The 25,020-nt window shown below is 37.4% G+C and overlaps 2 protein-coding genes across 2 annotated transcripts; both read left to right on the forward strand.

Moving 5' to 3' along the window:
* Positions 1 to 13,624: 13,624 nt before the first annotated feature.
* On the forward strand, positions 13,625 to 14,119 carry LOC134243872 (uncharacterized). Its single transcript, XM_062726099.1, has one exon. The coding sequence runs from the start codon at positions 13,625 to 13,627 to the stop codon at positions 14,117 to 14,119; it is 495 nt and encodes a 164-aa protein (XP_062582083.1).
* Positions 14,120 to 15,907: 1,788 nt separating this feature from the next.
* Positions 15,908 to 17,383, forward strand: LOC134243873 (uncharacterized). The gene is made up of 2 exons (XM_062726100.1): positions 15,908 to 16,586; positions 16,689 to 17,383. The coding sequence occupies exons 1-2, from the start codon at positions 15,908 to 15,910 to the stop codon at positions 17,381 to 17,383; spliced, it is 1,374 nt and encodes a 457-aa protein (XP_062582084.1).
* Positions 17,384 to 25,020: the final 7,637 nt, after the last annotated feature.

The raw sequence follows: 25,020 nt of genomic DNA on the forward strand, positions 1-25,020 counted from the left end.
TTTTAAGAATAAAAGTAAAATTTGTGAGAGTGCAAGGATGTGTCGATCAAACCCATTCAAAATTTTTTAATAACTTTAAGATGAAATAAGATTTTTAACATATTTTTGTGTGAAATGCTGTTAAAACATGTTTGTTATGTAATCCTTTGTGTTTTTAGTAAGTAACATGGCATAATAGATTTGGATATTTAAAACCTGTACATTAAGTCACCTGTAACCGTACATTAAGTTGACAAAACCCTCAATTCTCAACTTAATCGACAGCGTTTTGTCAACTTAATGCACAATTAAAGTTAACTTAATGTACATGTTTTAAATATTGAAAACAATACTTAAAATGCAAAATATTTTCTGAACTTCATTAGTAATTAAAATAGGCAATTAAAATTTTCATTTAATGCAAAATCATGCATAAATATCAAACAATTGTATAAGAAATGTTCAACTGTATATCATCTTTGGAAATGACAAATCCAATGCAAAAAAGACACGTGTAAATCCTGATGCATAATAATTTTAGAACATCCACATCCAGAAGTTTCTTTATTAAAAAATAAAAAACAAACGTCTCATCCTCTTCACAACATTTGTAAATAAATAAATGCTGGACGTGGTAGATCCATTCCATGAATGTTTCAAATATATCAAACAGCAATTTAAATTTGAAAAGAAAAAGGCTTATTTCCAGATGAAATCATAATCTCACTAGATGCACTGCAGGTGGAATCAATTTTGGGACAGAAATCGCAAATTTTATCTTTTCATACACTTGCCATCATCTGAATCCCTCATATTTCCATGAAATATTTCATTTACTCTCTGCAGCTATTTATTGTTGGTTCAATTGTAGGATCAAACTGTAATAGATTTGTGGCCCTTTTTTTCTGTTATAAACTGTTCCTCAAACTTCATACAAGGGGTCTCCGCTGTTGTTCTCAAAGAATGTTTCGTATCATAGTGTCCCTTAAATCCAGATTGTTTACAAAGATTTGCGATAGTTTTTGTCAACTTCAGAATCTGCAAACCTACAAGCTTCTGCTTGTGTTTACGTACTGTAGAGTAATTACCACCCTTTGGCCCGTATTTTGGAGAAATATGTATTACTTTCTCCATCCGATGAGGACATCTTCACTCATGAAGCTTTACATGGGAACTGGTTAGAAATCAAGTGAGCTATCATTTAAATCTAAATTTACCTGGCACTGTCCATTAAGTTAAACAATACAACTATTGTCTTCACCCCCCACTCCCTGGACAATCAAGTGTGTTACATAATCATAGCAAATACATAACCATCACTTGGGACAGTTTATTAAGTTAACAATAGAGAAAATGTTTTAAGAGAGAAAAAAACTATTCTCGGCCCTTCGGGCCTCGAACAGTTCTTTCTCTCACAGAATGGACAGTTTTCGGACTTTCTCCTTTACTTAGTCAAATGCTGACTGGTGTTTTTCATAGTTTTACTTAATATTGTTGGGCCATTATTTTCATACTAATTTGTAGAAGGATTATTCCGCTATTTCCCGATCATGACAAAGTGCACACGGCGAGTGTGACAGGGCGGAAGGGAATGCTCATTCCTCCATAGCACTTGATCCCATTTCTGATGTTTTGGAGATCGGTGTTTGCTCTGCACCTATTTTGAATTGTTTAATGGACTTTTGAGCTTGGAAACTGTTCGTTATCTCCATGTTACAGTTTCTTCTCGGGAACCGTCGAATCAGCTTCAACCACTTCTGTTGTCGTTAAATAAAAGGAACAAAATGTAATGGTCACGGTATTCGCCTCATTGGGCCCAGAGGGGTAAGGCTAAAAAAATGAAATGTTACCAAAATCTTTCCAAAAAAATTCTTAACCACTATACATCAAGCAGTAAAATTGAGTTATTACGCAGAATGCGTTCTTGTAAGGATTCGAAGACCGGTTCTTCGGATGAGACCGTATAAACCGAGATCCCGTGTTGCAGTAGGTGCTGGCACGAAAGAGATCCTCCCTGCTCAATGGCCCTGGGTGCCGAGTGTAGGATAAAATTTGCAGCTCTCCACCGGCAAGTGGTGGCATCTCCTTATGAGTGAAATATTATTCTCGAAAGGGAGTTAATTTATTAAAATTATTTTGGTATATATGAAAATCAAAAAAATCTCTAAAAGGCCAAATAAATTAAAAAAAAAATTTCAGTACTTATTTTTTTGGTATATAGAGAAATACAAATTATTTGGCTCGCATGAGCTCAAAGCCCCGGTTAAGTTTTCTGATCATCCTTTCTTCGGTGTCTCTATAAATCTTACCAAGAACAACTGCATGGGCCAAATTTATGTCCCATTTCGAAGAATGGAGAGAAAATTGCTTTGTTGTTGTCTGTCGTCCACCAACGATTTCCATTCATTTTCTTCGCAGAGGTTGCACATACTGAATTTAATTTACAGATTTATCATAAGTACATTTTTGTGAAGTATTGCCTTGGGCTCGATCGGGCATGTCCATGCAGGCATTAACTAAAGTTACGTATTTGCTGGAGAAAAGAGATGTAGCGTGATTTCTTTTGCAGCAAAATGACTGAAAAATTTCGTAAAATCCAGGAGCTTCTGTGGGGTTCGCCCTCGACCCACTTGAAGCCTAAAGGCGGCCCACAGACCTCGACGGTTTTCTGCGTACGCTTCATTTCTATGCTGGCTGCGCGCCTGATAAGGTATTGTAGATTTTAAAGTATTTAAATCTTTTTCCCCGGAATAGGGGAGGATCACAATAGTGAATTCATTTCTGTTACATTGAAGTATACAGGTCAATTCTTTAATAATCTTTTCAAAAAGTCTTCTTCTTAATAACTAGTAGACCAGAAAAGAAGAAATTCATGTGAAAACGTATCTAGAAAAAGTGCAGATGGTTAATTGCTCAGATCATGGTCCTCGGGTTTATGGTAGAGCAGCAATAGGGAATCAAACAAATTATTCTTGTTTGAAATCAAGAATTTTGACGTCATCTAGAAACTTATGATGCTTTAGAGGACTGTAAAAAATACATTAACAGAGCGTAACGCAATCGTTTTGTATATATGATAACGATGGAATCAAAGTATTTATTTTGTTAGACCAGCAAACTCAGGCAACATAGTTGTACACAATTTACAAATAGCTTAATAATCAGCAACCTTTTCTTTGAGATGTCAAATGTGCATATCCATGTTAGGTATCCAACCCATATTAAAGCTGAACACGATTCGTAAAAAGATTGTATCCGCCATTTTCGATCGAACTCTCGCTATATCTGAGGACCTCTGACTTAGTCACTGTTCAGTGCAATCGGTGGACACCGGTGTAGATGGACGTGTGCTGTACAGCACTCGGTAGCGACAAAGTACGCGTAATACGATTTCTAATACAGGAAAGTAAAATACCAAAGAAAATTAACAATAGTTGTACAGATCAGTACAGAACATTATATACATGAAATTATGTACACCAAGGCAGCATGATAATAAGCAGAAGTCTCTGTCGAGACTGAAGCTCTACTGGTTTTTACTTATAGCAAAGGAAGAGAAAAGTAGCAGTTGGGAATTGAAACTTTACAACAGCAATAAATAGAATAATGATCCTTGATTAAGTCTCTTTATGTTCTTAGTGTAGTCTACTTGCATGCATGCCAGATTATATCATAATCAGACTAAAACTGTATTTGGAGTAGCATTTTGATAGTATTTTACAGAAATTTCTATCTTTAGTAACCAAGACAATAATGTTCATCGAAATCAAAAAATGATAAATAGAATTGTGTATCTTAGTGAAGTCTACTTCTGTGCAAAATTATATTGAAATCAGAACTAAACTGTAGGAGAAGTAGTATTTTGTGGACAGAAATTCCTATGTTTAGTAACCAAAGCAACATCGTGCATAAAAATCGAAAACCGATACACCGTATTGTGTATCTTAGTGTTTCTACCTGTGTGCCAAGTTATATTGAAATGAGACCAAAACTGTAGGAGTAGTAGCATTTTGAAACAATTTCACAGAATTTTCTATTTTTAGTAACCACGGCAATACCGTTCATCGAAATCAGTAACCGATATCAGAAACTTGTGTCGATACACAGACCAAAATTGACATTTTGAAACAATTTCTCAGAAATTTCTATTTTTAGTAACCACGGCAACACCGTTCATCGAAATCAGAATGTGTCGGAATTGTATATCTTAGTGTAGTCTACTTGTGTGCCAAGTTATATTGAAATCAGACCAAAAGTGTAGGAGGAGTAGCATTTTGAAACAATTTCACAGAAATTTCTTTTTTAGTAACCACGGCAACACCGTTCATCGAAATCAGTAACCGATATACAGAAGTGTAGTCTACTTGTGTGCCAAGTCATATTGAAATCAGACCAAAACTGTAGGAGGAGTACCATTTTGAAACAATTTCTCAGAAATTTCTATTTTTAGTAACCACGGCAACACCGTTCATCGAAATTAAAAACCGATAAACAGAATTATGTATCTTAGTGTAGTCTACCTGTGTGCCAAGTTATATTGAAATCAGACCAAAACTGTAGGAGGAGAAGCAGTTTGAAACAATTTCACAGAAATAAATTTTTTTAGTAACCACGGCAACACCGTTCATCGAAATCAAAAACCGATAAACAGAATTATGTATCTTAGTGTAGTCTACCTGTGTGCCAAGTTATATTGAAATCAGACCAAAACTGTAGGAGGAGTACCATTTTGAAAAATTGTTTACAGAGACAGACGGACGGACGCCGGACGTATTACTATCGCATAAGCTCTGCTGGTCTCTGACCAGTAGAGCTAAAAATGAGCATGAATTTCCTTCTTTACCAATTACACATGCACTTGACTGCATGCCTCCATACAGTCATATTATCCACTATTTATCATCATTTACATATACGCAGTACGACCAATGTCCATGAACATTTAACTTGTTCATGGTAAAACTTTCGTAAAGCTTGATCCTAGCATAAATGCTGACAAACAAGGAAAATGTTAGCTACAGTTGAAATTCGGTATCTCGACACCAATATCCTGAATACAATGGATTTCCTCTATAATTTGGAAGTCCCATCCACTTATTCTGAAAGTGTTTTACCCTCCATTTTTTAATCCTCAGATATACATCGAGTTCCAGATAATCAAGTTTGACTGTGCTGTTTTGAACACTATGTCTGAAAGTGTTTTACATACGCAACTTTTTCAATGACCGTTTTCGATATTCTGCATCTTTTTGAATTGTCTATTGTGTCACAAAAGACATTCCAAATACCGTTATTTGGATCATGCTTATGTTATGCTTCCGAAGAACATCAACATCTGTGCCTGCATGTATTATGAACACTGTATATTTCTCCAATAAGTTTCTGAACAAGATTTTCTTGTTTTTTGATTACCTAGCTCAGGCTTTGGATAAATCCTTTTTGATAACTTCAGAGTGTCAACAATCCAGCCTTTAATCTTTGAAAAACAAATATGTTTGGAAAGCTGGTGGATAAGGACAGGGATATCGAAATTTTATATGTTGTGTCCTAGACCTTTTTTAGAGTAGTTTGAAACAAACTCCAAAAACTTTCCAAGGCCGACAGCTATTGTTGAAAAATCAACAGTATTGCCCTTCAGCTTCATTACTCCTCCAAGGTAGATAAATCTAGTGGCAGCCGGGGCACAAATCCTATTGCTACAAGTTCGTCTCATTTAGACGTTAAACTTATTTTCCTTGCAAACACAAGCAATCTGAAGGATATCTGATGCCCTTGCTGCAATAAATATATACAAGTTCAATTATAAAACATGTTACTAGACAAGTATACCGTGTATCCTATTGGTGAAATATCTTTCAATACTCAATATATTTAGTTACAAAACTAACCAAATCCAGTAGTTTCCAGATCAGAAACTATCAAGGGACTCTTGTCTAAAGATATATCCTTTGGAGCAATACTGATGTCTTCTCTATCAGTAGCTTCATCAAATCCAATGTTGGAACTATATGTTGCACCTAAAAATTTGTAAAGTACATTAACATGAGCAGGCTCACTCAGGCTAATCATGATCTAAAATACATGTGTAATTTAATTCTCAACATGAATTTACTAGAATACAAATGCGAACAGCCATTCTTCGATAAACTAACATTCATTTAGGCGCTTTGTTTGCCACCATATGATTAAAATTTTCACTGATCTGTGTTGATCCCAGCCCAGCAAGTTCATCAGCTTTTCCACCATATGTCTGAAACAGATTTTCCAAAGCAGATCGTAACGGTTGGTCCTTAAAGGGCTTTCTGTAAGGCAAATTCTTTGGCTTATACATGTGTTCATTTCTAGCACTCCTGCAACAAACCCCATATTTTTCATGATAACCTGAAATCAAATTTGGTGGAATGTTTTAATGTTTTTGAAAATTAGACATTTAAAAATATTTAGATTTTATCGTACTATACAACAATCTTTTTATAAACACATCATACCGATGGGGAACTATCTTTTGAAGGTCCTCCTAACACTGTGTTGGTTCCCTTGCTCTGCTGTTTCACACAATAAATGAAACATCTTTCAACCTGTCCCCGGTCAATACATTTTTTAAGACTTTGTGGGTCACACTCATCTCGACAAGCTTGCTGGTAGAACCTAATGGGTGATTGCCGTCACATTTCTTTTCTATATTTAAATCCACCTGTGGCCTTGACCTGAGATACTGTGGTAGAGTCTTTGTCCATGACAAGAGTGCTGACTTACAATTTATCATATTTCTTACGATCAGTTTGTCCTATTTCTTCATATACATGACAAAAATGCATATATAAAACTACATGACAAGTACTTAACAAATACCTGTTTTCCACATGCCATGGCTGGTTTCATGGACTTGGCTGATACTGTTCAGTTGTATGAACATGCATGTTTTCTAGGAGGGACTCCCTTCTTCTTCGCATTAATGTAGATCCTACATCGTTTACTCATGAAGAATAACTTATACACTTCTTCGTGGCTTCGCCAATAAGGGATACGTGGCTTGTAATCAAAAAATCAACATGAACTAAGACATTGATAATTAAACAAGATGCCCACGAGCCTTATATGTCACATGAGTATCATTTTAAAACTTTCCAACAATTGAATTTGGTTTCTGTTTTAAACTAGAGGCCATGGAATTCACAAATTTGAAAGAGGCACCATTGCTTATCATAACTATACATTTAGCATGCTTACTCTGGTTACTTAATACCAAGAGGTAGATCAGAGTATCAAAGAGAAAATGCATTTCCGATTTTTTGTGGAGTTGTGAAACCTACTCCACAAAAACCACTGACCCTGGGGCCACATATTTCAAATTTTGGAAATTTTATCATAAATTTTAATTCATCATAAATGGCTGATTAATACCAAAGAGCAGATTTCAATTCATTAATTTATTGTAAGACTATATAACCTCCATCCACCCCCAGCACCCCTGACCTAAGGCCCCTGAAATTAACAATTTTGGAAGAAGCACCTTTCTTCATTATAAATATGTACTTAGATCATTGGCATTATACCCACTAGTAAAGGAAAAGATTTTCAAATAATTCATGCATTTTCACTACATAATCATTAAGGCCCCGCCCTAACACCAGAACCCCCGACCCTGGGGCCATGAAATTCACAATTTTGGAAGAGGCAGTCTTATTCAACATAACTGTGTACTTGGTTAGCTTATTTAATACCCAAGCAGAGATGAAGATTTCATGATTTTTAAAGAGTGTATTTTCACTATATTATCAATAAATCACAAACCTAAAACCAGAACCGCCGACCCAGGGGCCATGAAATTCACAATTTTGAAAGAGACATTCTTGCTCATCATACCTATATACTTGCATAGTTCGTTTCATACACAGGACCAGAGAAGATTTTCAGAGAATTTATGCATTTTCACTATATATAATCAACAGAGACCCGCCCTAGCACAAGAACCCCTGACCATGGGCCATGAAATATTCAATTTTGGAAGAGACAGCGTTCTTCAACTTAAGTATGTACTTGGTAACTTTATTAAATGCTCTGGAGCAGAGAAGAAAATTTTCAAAGAAATAATGCATTTTCACGATATAATCTATGTAGAACCGCCCGAGCCTAGAATCCCTGACTCGGGGGCCGTGAAATTCACAATTTTGACCATTAAAAGCATAAGACCGTCAAAATGCTGATGGTGACCTAACAAGATCATATGATGAAATCAGAGAAAAATCTTGTAGAGCAAATATTCATGGTGTATAGAATAAATTCCAGGGAAAATTTGTCCCGTCGTTTCCGCTTTACAATAAGTTTAACTTTCGAAGTCGATTAAAAACATTAAGGTCAACTTTGGAATTAATTTCAGAACATCTCGAGAAGTATACAGCTTTTCGGAATTGACTTTGGTTGTAATGAATATTGTTTATATATGAATATATATGGATAGAAAGTAAAATTTTATAGCATTTGATTTAAAATCATTTTATTAGCGAAAGTAGGTACCCTTTATTCCGTACCTTTATTTTTTTCAGCACCCAAATTTGTTGTTAGCGATCTGAAGGCTTGTGCTTGCCGATGGAGAGCCAGCAAAGAAATGCAAAAAGCATTTACATTATTCCCGTAATGATGCCCTTACATTGAAACTAGTTGCAACAGAGGAAGAGAAGTTGCTTGTGGAAAAGGAGATTAAGATCAAGGAAAAACGACTGAAAGTTTAAGAACTCGACTTCAATTTGCGATTGACATATTTAAGACATATTTCGGCCGATAAGTTTGTTTATTGATCGGTTTTTGAATGGTTGTAGTTTCCCATACGGCCCCCGGTGAGCCTACTCTTTTTCGAAATCCAGACAAGCGATCTTTTTCGTGCCAAGCGGGTTGTTATCCTTGATACGAGGCACCATTTAATGTCCCATCCAACGGACCTAAAATTTAAAAATATGTAAACTGTTAAAAATCAAATTTAAAAAAACTAAATATTTCTCATGATAATTGCTCTAATCATTTTAATGAAATTTTATTGTAAAAATCAGTTACGTGAAAATATTCCAAAGTTGTATGTACCTTAATTAACATTTGTAAAACGTTCATATATGATTATATCGTTTTTGCATTACCCAAAAGTCTACCACGAACAGGCGAAAAAACGGAACATTCCAATAAAATATGATTTATAGTTATCGGACAGTCAGAGGGAATATACATTCCGGCTGAGACTCCCGATTCAGTAAGTATTCATGCGTAATTTTTGAGTGACCAATACGTATTCTTGAAAAATTCACTTCGTCTTGACGTTTTAAGTTGAAGTCGGATGACAGAAGTAGAAAATGTGATCTTAGCACCGTTTTAATATGCATTACTTCTTAAAAATTGTAACAAAGTAACTGAACACATGTAAAAATGTAATATAGCTATCTATTATGGATAAGGCTGGGCCGTACACTGTACCAGTTATATCGCATGTATCAGCTGGTTGTCACGTGACTTGTATCAAGATAGAATTGTTTTGCTGAATGTAGGAAATGAGGATAGTGTAAGGACATGTGCTTGTTTTTGAAGAAAAAATTGGTGCACATTAAAATATGTTAACTTCCTTTACCCAAAAAGTGGTGGGGGCTAGGCTGTGCTGTGGGGAAGTTCTAAAAATTTTGCCAAAAATATGTACGTAAGATAACCAGAAGTCTCTGATGAGACTGAAGCTGTACTGGTCTGTACGTATAACAAGGGAAAAGTGGCAACTTGGATTTGAAACTTTGCAACAGCCATCAAGAAATAGAATTTTATATCTTCGCTTAGTCTACTTGAGTGCCATGTTATATTAAAATCAGACCAAAACTGTAGGAGGAGTAGCATTTTCAAAGATTTTACAGAAATTTCTTTTTTTAGTAACCACGGCAACACCGTTTATCGTACATGTAATCAAAAACCAATGCATTTAATTATGTATCTTTGGGTAGTCTACTTGTGTGCCAAGTTATATTGAAATCAGACCAAAACTGTAGGAGGAGCTGCGTTTTAAAGGAATTTCACAGAAATTTCTTAGTTTAGTTACCATGACAACACCGTTCAACGAAATCAAAAACCGATAATATAAATTATGTATCTTAGTATAGTCTACTTGTTTGCCAAGTTATATTGCATAAGCATTTCACAGAAATTTCTATTTTTAGTAATAACCACAGCAACATCGTTCAACGATATCAAAAACCGATATATAGAATTATATATCTTAGTGTAATCTACTTATGTACCAAGTTATATTGAAATCAGACCAAAACTGTAGGAGGAGTAGCATTTTTAGAGTATTTAACAGAAATTTCTATTTTTTGTAACAACGGCAACACCGTTCAATGAAATCAAAAACCGGTACAAAGAATTATGTATCTTAGTGTAGTCTACAAAACCAAGTTATATTGTTTGCCAAGTTATATTGAAATCAGATCAAAACTGTAGAAGAAATAGCATTTTGAAAAAAAATGTTTACAGACAGACGGACGGACGCCGGAGGCATTACTATTGCATAAGTTCTTCTGGTCTCTGACTAGTTGAGCAAAAAATTTTCAATTCGCTTTAATTTTGTTAAAAATAAAATTATACAAACCAGAATTACCTCCCAGCACTTTTCAAAATAGACACTATAAATATTTCGTATTTCAGCTCAAACAAACTAGTCACCGTTCACGGTAGCTCAGTCGGTAGAGCGCTCGCTCCGTGATCGGGAGGTCGTGAGTTCGTATCTCGGCCGCGACTGACCCATTCGATAAAATGGGTAGCAACTATTCCTTCGCCATGCGTCACTTTGAAGTGAAAGTTGCGGGTCCTTCGGATGAGACCTTAAAAACCGAGGCCCCGTGTCAGCGGCAGGCGTTGGCACGATAAAGATCCCTCACTGCTCAATGGCCCTGAGTGCCGAGTAAAGGTCAAAATTTGAAGCCCTTCACCGGCATACGGTGACGTCTCCATATGAGTGAAAAATTCTCGAGAGGGACGTTAAACAATATACAATCAATCAGTCAATCAAACAAACTAGTCAATGTCCCTGCAAGTTTGGCGTAGGCTAAGTCCCGAATACGCTTATCGTTGTAGCGATATTCTAGGGGAGAAACAGCAAAAGTCGGACGGACATCGAAAGTCGGACAAGCTATTTGTTGGCATTAAAATAAATATAATAAATTGTGTTTCACTTCTTATCCTTTTATCCCTGTGTTACGCAAGAGTTCATTAGATAATTTCATTCTCTTAATAGTCCCCTAAACATTTGGGGCAGCTATACAAGAAAAACAGAAATCAAATTTGCACATCTCAAAGATCCGGATGAAAGTTCGACCGCGAAAGGTTTTCAAAGTCAAAGAGACTCCATAAAAGAAAGACAAAAGACAGGTAACAGTCCGTATTACAGATTTATAATTTAAAAAAAGTTGTAAAAGGTTAATAAAAACATTTTTTTCGGTAAATTGGTTTCAAATAAAACTGTTTGATTTAAAATTGAAAATTAATTTAGTGTCAGACTTTACATGTTGCCATGAAAGCGATACATTTAAAGTCGGACACAATGAAAGAACGAGTTAATTTTGTAAAGATGTATATTTTTCCTTATTTAACAAGTATCTAAAAATAAATGAATTTTATATTATGTATATACTTTTTACAGTGAATAAATTTTATTTATATAAAATATATTCATATAATCAATCTCAATTTAAAATTATAAAACCCACCAAATATTCCTTGTCAAATTCTGCCAAGAGAAAAGGAAAATAACAATAATTGAATTTAAAATAATATTAAATATAAACATGTCATTCAGGTTTTTAATACCGTCTTTTACTCGTTATTGTAAATTTGTCAATATCAAAAATAAAACAAAATACTAGTACTTAGTAACTTTTAAAAACGAAAATATTGTGTTAATTACTTGATAAAACTAAATATTTCAGCTTGAAAACTTGGCTAGAAGAATGAAGAAAGTAGCAGTTTACTGCGTATATGCCGTGGGGATGCCACTGGGGAAGTCACGAGTTGTCTGTAGGAAATGAAGTTTTTTTATATTAAAGACGAGCCAGAAAATCCACGAGACAGCAATGCCATTGCAATTTATGCAGACAATGAATTAAAGCGAATAAGGGCCTACCTATCTATGACGCCGCTTTAATTATATCAGAACTGTTTTTAAAAAATCTAATCTGTGGGAAAACGTACCTAAAAGCAAAGGGTCCTGCAGAAAAAGTTTCAGAAAGGATGCGGACCTAAACAACGCTGCAACATTGGGTTCATGTGCACAGATGAAAATGTTCAAAAAATGAAAGAATTGCTCTCTGAATATCAACTGAAAGCGTGGTGAAAAAGAAAACGAAACTATAGATTTATTTACAAACTAAATCACTTGTAATTAAAATAAATGAATATTAAAATTTAGTAATTACTGTTTTTAACTTCAATTTTTCATACCAGGCACGTAAAAATCGTTTACAATTGGAAAGGGGGGTGGGTGGGGAGGTCGCCAAAAAAAAAAAATCAACTTAGGTGAAAAGCAAATCAAAACAAAAAAAGCAAACAAAAACTTGCCACAAAAAATCCTTTAGGTTAGCGTCCAGGCAGAATTTGTTAAGGAATATTGGGTCTGTTATGCTGGCGTCGGAAGCAAATTGAAAATGGGGGGGGGGGGGGGGGGGGGGGGGGGGGGTAAGTGAAAAAAAAAAAAACTTCAAACCTACAAAAAACTTGACAAGCAACAAAGAAAAGGACATCTTTCATTTTCCAAACACGAAAATCCCATTTCGTTCGTGGGGGGGGGGGGGGATGTTAGGATCGAACTTCTTTCAGAACTAAATTTTTTCAAACTACAAAATTTATTTTTACTTTTTTTTTTTACATAAACTGCAACGTTTCTGTTGAAAGTGGGTGGGACAAAACCTACGCCTCAATGTTCAATGTCTATATTATATAGATTTATCTTTGCAAAAAGGGGAGAAGCCCCCCTTCCCGGGTTCCGACGCCTATGTGCTGTCTTTATGTCATAATTTTAATTCACAACAAAAATCTGCAGTATGACAAAAAAAGGCATAATGTAGATCGATTTATATATTTATCCATAGAATTAAAACATGACATATAGACAACAGCCTTGCTTTACAGAATTTGAGGGAAAAAGTATTTTCTCTTTACTTTTCAGACCAAAATGGCAAAAAAAAAAAAGTTCTGCAAAACGGAAAATATTGCAGTATAAGCACGAATCCCTGGTTAAGGCTGTACACGAAGTTAAGAAAGGTGTGCTTTCTGTACGGGCGGCTGAAAAACTTTTAAAGATCCCCAGGTCAATCATCTCGGACAAAATATCAGTCGGAGTGACCTTGAAACAAACATTGGACGTCAGCCTGCACTTCCAAAATTCATTGCAGAAAGGGTGGTGCATGGGAAACGTCATCGGGGCGTCAAAAAGAGGAATGGGGATTTCCCGTAGACACCTCTTTGCCAGGACAGGAATCCTCTGTCAGAGGATGAAAGTTGCGGCTTTTAAAAATGGGGCTCCAGGTCGGGGGTGGTGGGATGGTCTGAAGAAACCATTAAAAACCCGAGAAGCTTGGCAATTCCCGTGCTCGTATGCTCAATCCCACAGTTTGTCAACAAATACATGAATGATTTTGGGAACATCATTTCAAATCTCAATTTGAATAATAAACCACACAACATATGGAATTGTGATGAAACTGGGAAACAGTTTCAGCACACACCTGTTAAGATGATCTCAGCAAAGGGTGCCAGAAATGTAGTGGGCCGTGTTTCTCAGAACAGAACTAACATTACTATAATGGACTGTGTACATGGCGCAGGAGGGAAAATGCCCCCAAAGGTCGTTGTGAAGGGCAAAACGTCCGCCACCCGACATGGTCTTCATGTTAACGAGGCCCCACCTGACACAGTATTTTCCTATCAAGAAAACGGGTGGATGACAGAGGAGCTCGGGGAAAGGTGGTTCCGTGACGTGTTTCTAAAAAACTGTGGACCGGAGCGACCCCAACTCTTAATTCTAGACGGCCACTCGTCTCACGAGACACTTGGTCTTTTAGAGTTGGCCATGAAAGAAAACATTTACAATATCTGTTTATTATCCCCCACATACAACTAATATACTGCCACTGGATCGATCAGTTTTTGGACCCTTTAATGCAGCATATAACGAAGCATGTTCCGAGTTTCTGTCAGAGTCACCTTATCACATAGTAAACAAGAGCAGTTTCCTGAATCTTTTCAATAAAGCTTTTGAGTCAGGAATCACTACGGAAAATATTGTAAACGGATTCAAGGCTTGCGGGGATTGTGCCTTTTAATAAAGGTGCCATTTCATCTGAGGCTTATCAACCCTCAGTTGCCACTTAAGTTTTTCCGCCCCACCAACATACTTCTCCAGATAATGTCACTTCTGTTGTGAGATCACCCCAGGCTTCTCAGCGCACGTGTACCGTGACTCTGGCTACTCCTGACACTGCAGTTTTGGATCCGACTTCGCCGCCGATTTCTCTATGTGCTCATTTCGAGACTCAGTCTATATGTACTCCTACCTCCATTCCTGAAACACAAAGTCCCGAAACTATGCCCTCTTGCAGTACCCTTTCTGTTTCTAAGTCTTATAATAATCCCGAGGGTTTGTCCGCATAGACACCCTTCTCGATTTCTGAATCTCAGACCCCTGAGGCTCCCTAGGCCTCTGCATGCACACCCCTCGAGCTCTCGTTCCTGACCCCCATTGTTCTGATCGAGCCTAATTCCTCTTGAATCCGCATGTACCAACGACACATTTGTTGTTGATGACCCCAAAGCTTTGCTGTCCCTAATAACTTCTGGGCAATGCCAAATAGTTCCAGATGACAACGCCAACAATAGATCAGCTCATGAAGCCGATCTTCCACAAACAATTTCCACGGATGACTGTCAAAGTTTGTCTGATAATGGGGATGTCTCGCTTAACGCATCAAAATGTACCCCTGTTGTCTCTGTTTGGAATAGTGGTGAGAGTATATTTCTACCCCCAAGTCACCACAATACAGAGAAGGGCACTGTAAAAAAATCAAAGGCCAAAACGTCACATCGATTGTTAACAACAGAAGATGTCATTGTGGAGAAGAAAGAAAAAACTGAAGAAGATGTTAAAAGAAAAACTTAAAACAGAGAGAAAACAAAAAATTAAAATTAAAAAACAATAATTTTGTGCAATGTGTAAATTGACGTTTGAACATTGAAATATTGGAAAAGAGTTGAGTTTTAACAGTTTATTTTACGAAAGATATTGTTTATGGTGCATTAAATTGATAGTAACATCCAAATATCCAAAATTTTGCAGCATTAGTATTTTAATTATCACAATTATTGCATAAATTAAACGGGTACTAAAATATCTCTTTAATACAAACAAGCAATTATTTAGCCCTATTGATAAGGATAATAAGAATATTATTGTATAATGTGTCCGACTTTAAAAGCGCGGTGTCCGACTTTCACTGTCTTTGTCCGACTTTACCTGTCTCTGTCTTATCGTGTTTGGTTTTAATTTATAGCGAGTATAAATCTTTAACCAATGTGTAATGTATGTTCTAATTTTATTAGGAGTTACTGTTCTTGTCTTATAAGCTTTCCTGTAAAAGAAGGTAATAAATCAGTTCTTAACCCACAATGGTGTTGTGAATACACAGTTGACAGTACATTACATGGTGTCAGTAGCGGGATATATCTCCCCTTTTCCATTGCCATCTGCAGAAATAAGTGCTGCAGTTATACAGAAAGGATTGTGATGAATACGATGAATTTAGCTGTCACGCCGAAATTCAACTGGGAGGCCCAGAATCTGGTTTAGGAATTGCACACGTCTATACAACACGTGGAATTCTGGAGAAAGGAAGAGGAACATTGTAAATACCTGATGATATGGATTGGCGACAAGGGAAGAGATATCTATTCAACGTGGAACCTGTCAGAGAAAGATAGTAAGAAATTCTCAGTGATGAAGGAGAAATTTGAAAACCACGTGAAACCGAAGTCAGATCGTGTTTATTCGAGATACAAGTTCCTCAGTAGGACACAGAAGGAGGGAGAAACGTTTGAAAAATTTCTCACAGATCTCAGACTTTTAGTGAAAGAATGTGGATATAAGGACCAGGACGATATGATTCGAGACGCTATCGTGTTCGGTACTCGGAATCACAAGGTACGTGAAAAATGCATTGGTGAGGGTTCAGACTTAACCCTGGAGAAAGCTATGAACTTTGCGCGTACATGTGAAATTTCTAAGCAGCAAATACAGTCTATGGAAGACAAATTGGTACATGGAATATCGAAAGGTAGTACTCTCCCAAACCGGAAGTCAGCACCGACTAAAAGAAAGACTGTAAATATTGTGGTCAAACTCGTGAGTTTAAACGATGCCCTGCATATGGTGAAGCTTGTAGAAAGTGTGGAAATCCAAACCACTTTGCAATTAAGTGTCACTCAGGAAAAAAAGCGTGCTGTCGCTAGTTCAAAGAAAAACAATAGATCAAAGACAATGCATGCAGTAGACACATCAGATGAGGAATTCTTTATTGGTTCAGTGAATGTGAATGGTAATAATCAGGGTGTAGAATGGTATTAAACAGTGAAGGTAAAGGACTCTAATATTCACTTCCAACTTGACACCGGAGCAAAGTGTAATGTTTTGTCATCAGCTGATCACAAAAACCTGAAAGTTGCTCCAACCTTTTCACCACTGAAGTCGTTCTCTGGACACTGCCTTCGTTGTGCTGGTACTGTTATACTACCCTGTGTATGGAAGGATGCAGTGCTGCCATATGTGAAATTCTACATTATCGACCAAACTGTGAACCCTGTTCTGGGAGCTGACATATGTTCTAAGCTTGGACTCGTTCAGCGAATACACAACATTGAGAGGAAAAACCGTACTGTACCACATGGCATTCCCCAGGATTATCGGGACTTATTTAGTGGACTTGGATGCTTACCAGGCACCTACTCAATCAAGGTGGATGAAAACATTCAGCCAGTGATATATCCTCCACCCAAGATTCCCATAGCCTTGAGGGACAAGGAAGAGCTCGACAGAATGGAGCTTGAAGGAGTGATTGTGAAGCAACGCGAGCCGACGAAATGGGTCAACTCCATAGTAACCGTTACAAAGCCGAATGGAAAGATCAGGATTTGCATTGATCCTCGTGATCTAAACCGTGCCATACTTCGGGAACATTTTCCCTTAAACACTGTTGAAGAAGTTGCAGCTAGGATGCCTGGAGCCAAGATTTTCAGCAAATTAGATGCCACGTCTGGATTTTGGCAGACCAAACACGATGACGAGAGTTCGAAACTCGAAAGGAGAAGCTACATATTGGACACCAAGGAATTGTGAAGACCAGAAATCGAGCGAGAGACATTCTCTTTTGGAATGGTATGGGAAGAGACATAGCGAACCTCGTGAGCGCATGTGCAACTTGTACCAAATATCAGGCTGCTAATCCTAAGGAACCAATGATCCCAAGCGAACTTCCGTGAAGACCAAGGTCTAAGATTGGAATGGATCTGTTTGAACTTAGTGGAAACCATTACTTACTGGTAGTTGACTATTTATCTAAGTGGCCAGAACTTGCCAAACTGGAGTCGCTTTCCTCTAAGTGCGTGATCACTCATTTTTTGAAAAGCATGATTTCCAAATATGGAATTCCAGACATCATAATTAGTGATAATGAACCACAATTCAGTAGTTATGAGTTCAAGGAGTTTGTGAAATCATATTACATCACACATACCACAACCAGTCCGTACCATGCTTAGAGTAATGGACAGACAGAGCGAATGGTTCAGACCATGAAATGTCTTATTACCAAATCTGAAGATCCATACTTAGCTCTTTTGGAGTATCGGAACACCAAGATTGATGGTACTGATATGTCATCAGCTCAGCTATTTTTAGGACGCAGGCTGAAGTCTATCTTACCTACAGCAGTCCCTCTACTGAAATCTTGAGTAGATGACAACACATTGGTCAAGATGAAATGTCGACAGGAAAAACAGGAAGAGAACTTTAACAGACATGCTAAGAAGGAACCACTTAAACCTCTCAAGGCAGGAGACTTTGTAATGATGCAGAGCCAATCAGGACAATGGACAAGCGGATTCGTTAAAGACTTGCACCCTACAAAACGTTCGTATGTCATCGAGAGACAAGGACGATGCTACAGACGTAACCGCAAATTCCTGAGACCTACTCGTGTCCGAGGAAACTCGGTCTCCAGAGATGATGTCCCTACATATACCGATGCGACATTGCGTTCTAAGACCAATCAGAGCACCAATGACATATCAGCAGCTTTAGATGTGCAACCAAATACCGTCACTGAGACAGCTAGATCTGACGTCGAACCACCAGCCGCAACAACTGCGTATTTTACCCGTAGTGGTCGCTGTGTAAAACTCCCGAGAACATAAATACCGAGAAAGAAGTTTACTGTTAATCTTAATTGAAAACTGAACTAATTCATATTTCATCAAATTTATTTTGTGTTACTGTTTATAATGAACTTTAATTATCTTAAATCTAATGTCCATGGGAAGTATCAAATTTTGTAAGGGGAAGGATGTAATGTATGTTCTAATTTTATTAAGAGTAATTAGGCCTACTGTTCTTATCTTATAAGCTCTCCTGTAAAAGAAGGTAAATCAGTTCTTAACCCACAATGGTGTTGTGAATACACAGTTGACAGTACATTACACAATGAAAACAAACGATAGAAAGGAAGCAAAAAGGCCATACTATGTAATGCGTAAGTTCTATTTATATATTATGCAACTGGTTATCTAAGCTAAATGTTCACACGAGGGAATCCGGAAAAGTGTCCGACTTTTGCTGTTTCTCCCCTTTACATTCCTTGTCCTGTGCAGCTCCAATGCTACTACTACTAGATAAATTCATATTCTTTATACATTGTATTAAATAACAGATTTTTTTTAGTTTAAATGATAGGGTTAGAAAAAATTGCGATGATTTAATATCTATTAAATCATTTTTGTAATTATTAACTTGTACTGCGTCATGTCAAGGCTGGTGACGTCATACTTGACAAAAAACCTTCCTTTACTCGACAGCATTGTTATCAAGTATTGGAATTCTACAAGATTTATATAGAGGGCGGAGCCCTTTCAGGGGCCCGTGAGAGCGAAGCTCTTCCTATAGGTAACACGTATGTATGTAAAAAATAGAAGAATTCTATAATTGTAAACTATATGACAATTACATTTCTCTCCTCTCCTTTTAAGGTCACCTGAGTAAACTCAGGTGACCTATTGCTATCCGTTTTCGTCCGTCGTCGTGCGTCGTGTGTTAACATTTGAACATTTTCAGCTTCTTCTCTGAAACCACTGAACCAATTTCAACCAATTTTGGCATACAGCATCTATGGGTGAAGCTTAAGGGGAAGAAAAATTGTGAATTTCATGATCCCTGTCCCCCTGGGGCCTTAGGGGTGGGGCCAAAACCACTAAAAATAGTGCAATCTTTAAAAATCTTCTTCTTTACTCCTGGACATCATGCAGACAAACTGTTGGTATGATTGTAATCAGCATTGAGTCCTCTACCAAAATTGTGAATTTCATGGCCCCAGGATCAGGGGTTCTAGTGCTAGGGCGGGGCTCTATTGATAATATAGTGAAAATGCATTATTTCTTTGAAAATCTTCTTCTCTGCTCCTTGGTATCAAATTAACAATTTAAGTACATAGTTATGATGAGCAAGAGTGCCTTTTTCAGATTTGTGAATTTCATGGCCCCAGGGTCAGGGGTTCTGGTGTTAGGGCGGGGCTCTCTTGATTATAAAGTGAAAATGCATTAATTCTTTGAAAATCTTCTTCTCTGCTCCTGGGTATTGAATAAACTAACTAAGTACATTGTTATGATGACCAAGAGTGCCTCTTCCTAAATTGTGAATTTCATGGCCCCAGGGTCAGGGGTTCTGGTGTTAGGGCGGGGCTCTATTGATTATATAGTGAAAATGCATTAATTCTTTAAATATTTTTCTCTGCTCCTAGGTATTAAATAAACTAACTAAGTGCATAGTTATGATGAGCAAGAGTGCCTCTACCAAAATTGTGAATTTTATGGCCCCAGGGTCAGGGGTTCTGGTGCTAGGGCGGGGCTCTATTGATTATATAGTGAAAATGCATTAATTCTTTGAAAATCTTCTTCTGTATTCCTGTGTATTAAATAAACTAACTAAGTAGATTGTTATGATGAGTAAGAGTGCCTCTTTCAAAACTGTGAATATTAAGGCCCCAGGGTCAGGGGTTCTGGTGTTAGGGTGGGGCTCTATTGGTTATATTGTGAAAATGCATTTATTCTTTAAAAATCTTCTTCTCTGCTTCAAGGTATTAAATAAACAACATAAAGTACATAGTTATGATGAGGAAAGAATGGCACCTCAACCAATTTTGTGAATTTTTATGTCCCCTGTGTCAGGGGTTTTGCCATTTGCTTTAAGGGGGGGGGGGACTTTTGATTATATAGTGAAAATGCATTAATTCTTTGAAAATCTTTTCCTTTGCTCAAGGGTATTAAATTATGCCAATGATCTAAGTATATATATATTTTTTTGATGAAAAAAGGTGTATCTAGCAAAACGGTTAATTTCATGCCCCCCTGGGTCAGGGGTATAGGAGGGGGGGGTTACATAGTCTGAAAATAAATTAATGCTTTGAAATCTGCTTTTTGGTATTAATCAACCATTTATGATGAAATAAAATTCATGATAAAATTTCCAAAATTTTGAAATAAATGGCCCCAGGGTTAGTGGTTCCTTTGGGGTGAGGTGCATAAATGGTTATAAAGTGGAAGTGCATTTTCTCTTTGTTACTCTGATGTACGTCTGGGTATTAAGTAACAAGAGTAAGCATGGTAAGTGTATAATTATGATAAGCAATAGTGCCTCTTTCAAAATTATGAATTTCATGGCCTCTGGTTTAAAACACGAAATAAATTCAATTGTTAAAAGTTGTTACATGACCCTCAGGTGACCTATAAGGCACGTGGGCCTCTTGTCTTCCCTTGTAATCATTTTTTCTTTAATTATTTCGTCAGATGTTAATAATCAATGTGATGTAATCTTTCTTTTCTTCAAAGGCACAGTACTTGTGGTTTTGAGTGGCCTCGGCGGAAAAAATTCTTTTTTTTTTCGGTGGATATTGGTAAGACAAGATCGAAAACTGATGCAAGACGAAGAAGATCTTCGTTGGTGGCTAGAGTAAACTGCCCATCTGCTAGATTTGGATCTGCAGTCTCCAAAGATACTTTTGCCAGCAGTGTTCCAGAAGGACTGTCAAAGGAGTTTGTCAAATCAGATGGTGAAACAGACGAGTCCAAATTGTCGGAAGGAGTGACACAGGTGGATGAGGAAGTAACTGAGGCTCTTGCAGACGAAACAGAAGTAGATGGCATCTCAGAGGATGATATTACAGTGGAGAAACTAGCTGAAAAAGCTTCAGAAACAGACATGGAAGAAGTACAAATGGTGGGTGCATCTGAACTGGAAGTTGTAGAAGGGGATGTGCAGAGGAGTTGGTCATCAAAATTGCTGTTGAGGCACTAGGAGATAAGGTAGCACTCTGAGTCTGAGAAACATGATTATCAAATGGAATGCTGGTGTGGAAACCCTGATCTGGAATAGAACTTAAATCTACTGCGAATGTCCTGCAAGCCTTGAATCCAGCCTTGATGTTGTCTGGAGTCACAGAAGATTCCCAGGCAGAAGAAAATAAGACTGGCCAAGTTATTGATCAGGTTGGACGGATTCTGGCAAAGAAACTCGGAGCAGGCTTTATTAAAGGACCGAGATAAGGGACCAAATACAGTTCTATCAAGGGGTTGAAGCAAGGCAGTGGTGTGCGGGGGAAGTGCCAGGATGTCAATCTGGTTCGCTTTGGTCATTTGAAGAAGACCCAAGACCTCGTGACTCCTGTGTGAATCCAGTATTAACAACTGAGGACGGTGGGGCCCACAATGTTTCAGAAAAACCTCCTCGAACCACTGATCACCAAGAATATCTGTCGTCCAGGCCTTCTTCTGGAATGTCCACACTGTGTCTAGAGGACCATCTTCAGTCGAAAAGGACTCTAGACTCCGTCTGGGTTTGCCTATAACCAAACCACAACCATGGGAGGCATCCGGGCTCCAGAAACGTTGATACAAGGGAAGACAGAGATGCTTTCTCGAGAATTGGAAATGCGTCCAGGAAGAGAACGAGATCCTTTCCTGGCACACACAGAAACAGGAGAATGTCCAAACTGAAATCCCTTCTCGTCACAGTTTCAGATACACTCAGGCTTATCATGAAGATGTCAAGGTGTGGTCAAGAGCACTGAAGCATTTGGTAAAAATCTCCCGGTTCATCATCTTGGACCGAACTGTGGATAGTATTTCCGGCTTTCTAATGACCAATTCCGAAAACCTAGACCTTAAACCCCGCCAACACATGTTTCCAGGGATGCCATTTTTGGAAGGAATTGGAGGCTTTAAGCGGTTTACCAGTTGGCAAGTCTTAGCGTTTAGCATCCCCCGACTGATTCCGAATCCCATGTCAGCTGCATCTAATGCCAACTTAACAACTTGCTGCTCTATTTCAACAGGGATGGCTGGTGGCTTTCCTGGCCTGGCACCTGCTTCTATCTTACCAGTTACATGGTCATGTATGGTAGTTCTTGGCACAGAAAACTGTTGTGAGGCTTTCCTTATCGACATGCCAGACTTGACTGCAGCAACAGCGTTTTCGAGTTCTTTAACATCATAATTTTGGTATATGTTCTTTCTCTTTTTTGCCATGGTTTCTGATAAAGATAATTAAAAATTTATTATTGTGTTTTTATTTTTTTGTAATTTCTTATTTAGACAAAAGTAAAATGAATTGTGTCTGTCTGTCTTGTACTTCCATTATTATTTGATCAATGTTTATTACCAAGTACCCCCCCCCCTCCCCTCTTTATTCCCTTGTTTTTCAAATGCATACTATTAATTCTTAAATTTCTTAAAACCTCCTCGAACCACTGCTCACCAAGAATATCTGTCGTCCAGGCCTTCTTCTGGAATGTCCACACTGTGTCTAGAGGACCATCTTCAGTCGAAAAGGACTCTAGACTCCGTCTGGGTTTGCCTATAAGCAAACCACAACCATGGGAGGCATCCGGGCTCCAGAAGCGTTGATACAAGCGAAGACAGAGATGCTTTCTCGAGAATTGTAAATGCGTCCAGGAAGAGAACGAGATCCTTTCCTGGCACACACAGAAACATGAGAATGTCCAAACTGAAATCCCTTCTCGTCAAAGTTTCAGATACACTCAGGCTTATCATGAAGATGTCAAGGTGTGGTCAAGAGCACTGAAGCATTTGGATAAAAATCTCCCGGTTCATCGTCTTGGACCGAACTGTGGATAGTATTTCCGGCTTTCTAATGACCAATTCCGAAAACCTAGACCTTAAACCCCGCCAACACATGTTTCCAGGGATGCCATTTTTGGAAGGAATTGGAGGCTTTAAGCGGTTTACCAGTTGGCAAGTCTTAGCTTTTAGCATCCCCCGACTGATTCCGAATCCCATGTCAGCTGCATCTAATGCCAGCCTAACAACTTGCTGCTCTATTTCAACAGGGATGGCTGGTGGCTTTCCTGGCCTGGCACCTGCTTCTATCTTACCAGTTACATGGTCATGTATGGTAGTTCTTGGCACAGAAAACTGTTGTGATGCTTTCTTTATCGACATGCCAGACTTGACTGCAGCAACAGCGTTTTCGAGTTCTTTAACATCATATTTTGGTATATGTTCTTTCTCTTTTTTGCCATGGTTTCTGATAAAGATAATTAAAAATTTATTATTGTGTTTTTATTTTTTTTTAATTTCTTATTTAGACAAAAGTAAAATGAATTGTGTCTGTCTGTCTTGTACTTCCATTATTATTTGATCAATGTTTATTACCAAGTACCCCCCCCCCCTCCCCTCTTTATTCCCTTGCTTTTCAAATGCATAGTATTAATTCTTAAATTTTTGGTGAAATATATAAAGCAACCCAAAAAAAAAATGACTTTTTAATTATTTTTGTACTTGGTAAAAAAAACTGTCATTCATTTAATTTTGTCTATGTTAAATATAGGGTCTATAATCGATTATTTTGACACTTTCTCTACTGTAAGTGGTGTTGTTAATTCGGACACCGTAATTTCTCTTGATTTTTTTAATGAAATATTGTGTATCTCTATAAAACTTAACCCTTTCACGTTCGTATCGGTCAATACTGACCGATAAGCCCTTTTTTTCTGACACTTTGCTGAAATAAATTGATAGTTTCGCTTAGAATTAACAGATTTCAAAAAATCAGGTACCATTTTAATCGTGAGACTCTACAGAATTTAATTATATGCAATATAATTATGAAATTTAAACATTTATGTCTTAATTAACGGTTAATTCTGACATAACTGCGAGAAAAAACGCCGAAATTTTGATTTTTATTAATGTGCGTTTTCTACAACTTTCCTCGTTGTTGCAGAAAACATAAGTAATGTTTCGACATAAAACTTATTATCTAAAAATGAGGATACTTTAAAGAAACTATTCATATATTTTTTTTACGGATATGTAATGAAAGAATTGAACAGTTCTTGGGTATAATGCAGTAGTCAAACTGGCATTGGCGTAAAACATAAACAATCGACTATAAACACGTATCGACAAAAAGGATAATCGCAACAGGAAAATGTAAATTAAGTTTTGAAAATTAGAAGAGTGTAGCTTTCAGTTGGTATATATTTGTAAGTTGTGAGTTCAATAATTCCTACACATAATCCACATTGAAAAGCCAATTACATTTGAATTTTCGCGCGGTTTGCGGGAAAGATAAACAAGAGGCCCATGGGCCACATCGCTCACCTGAGCACAAGGGCTAATTAAAAAACACAAATCAGCTAAGTATTGAAAAGTGTACTTGTTGGGGGAGGGGGGTTGCATCTTTTATTA

Source organism: Saccostrea cucullata, unplaced genomic scaffold (genome assembly GCF_032062105.1).
Source record: "Saccostrea cucullata isolate Sc308-1 unplaced genomic scaffold, CSIRO_AGI_Scuc_v1 ctg784, whole genome shotgun sequence".
Taxonomy (NCBI): domain Eukaryota; kingdom Metazoa; phylum Mollusca; class Bivalvia; order Ostreida; family Ostreidae; genus Saccostrea; species Saccostrea cuccullata.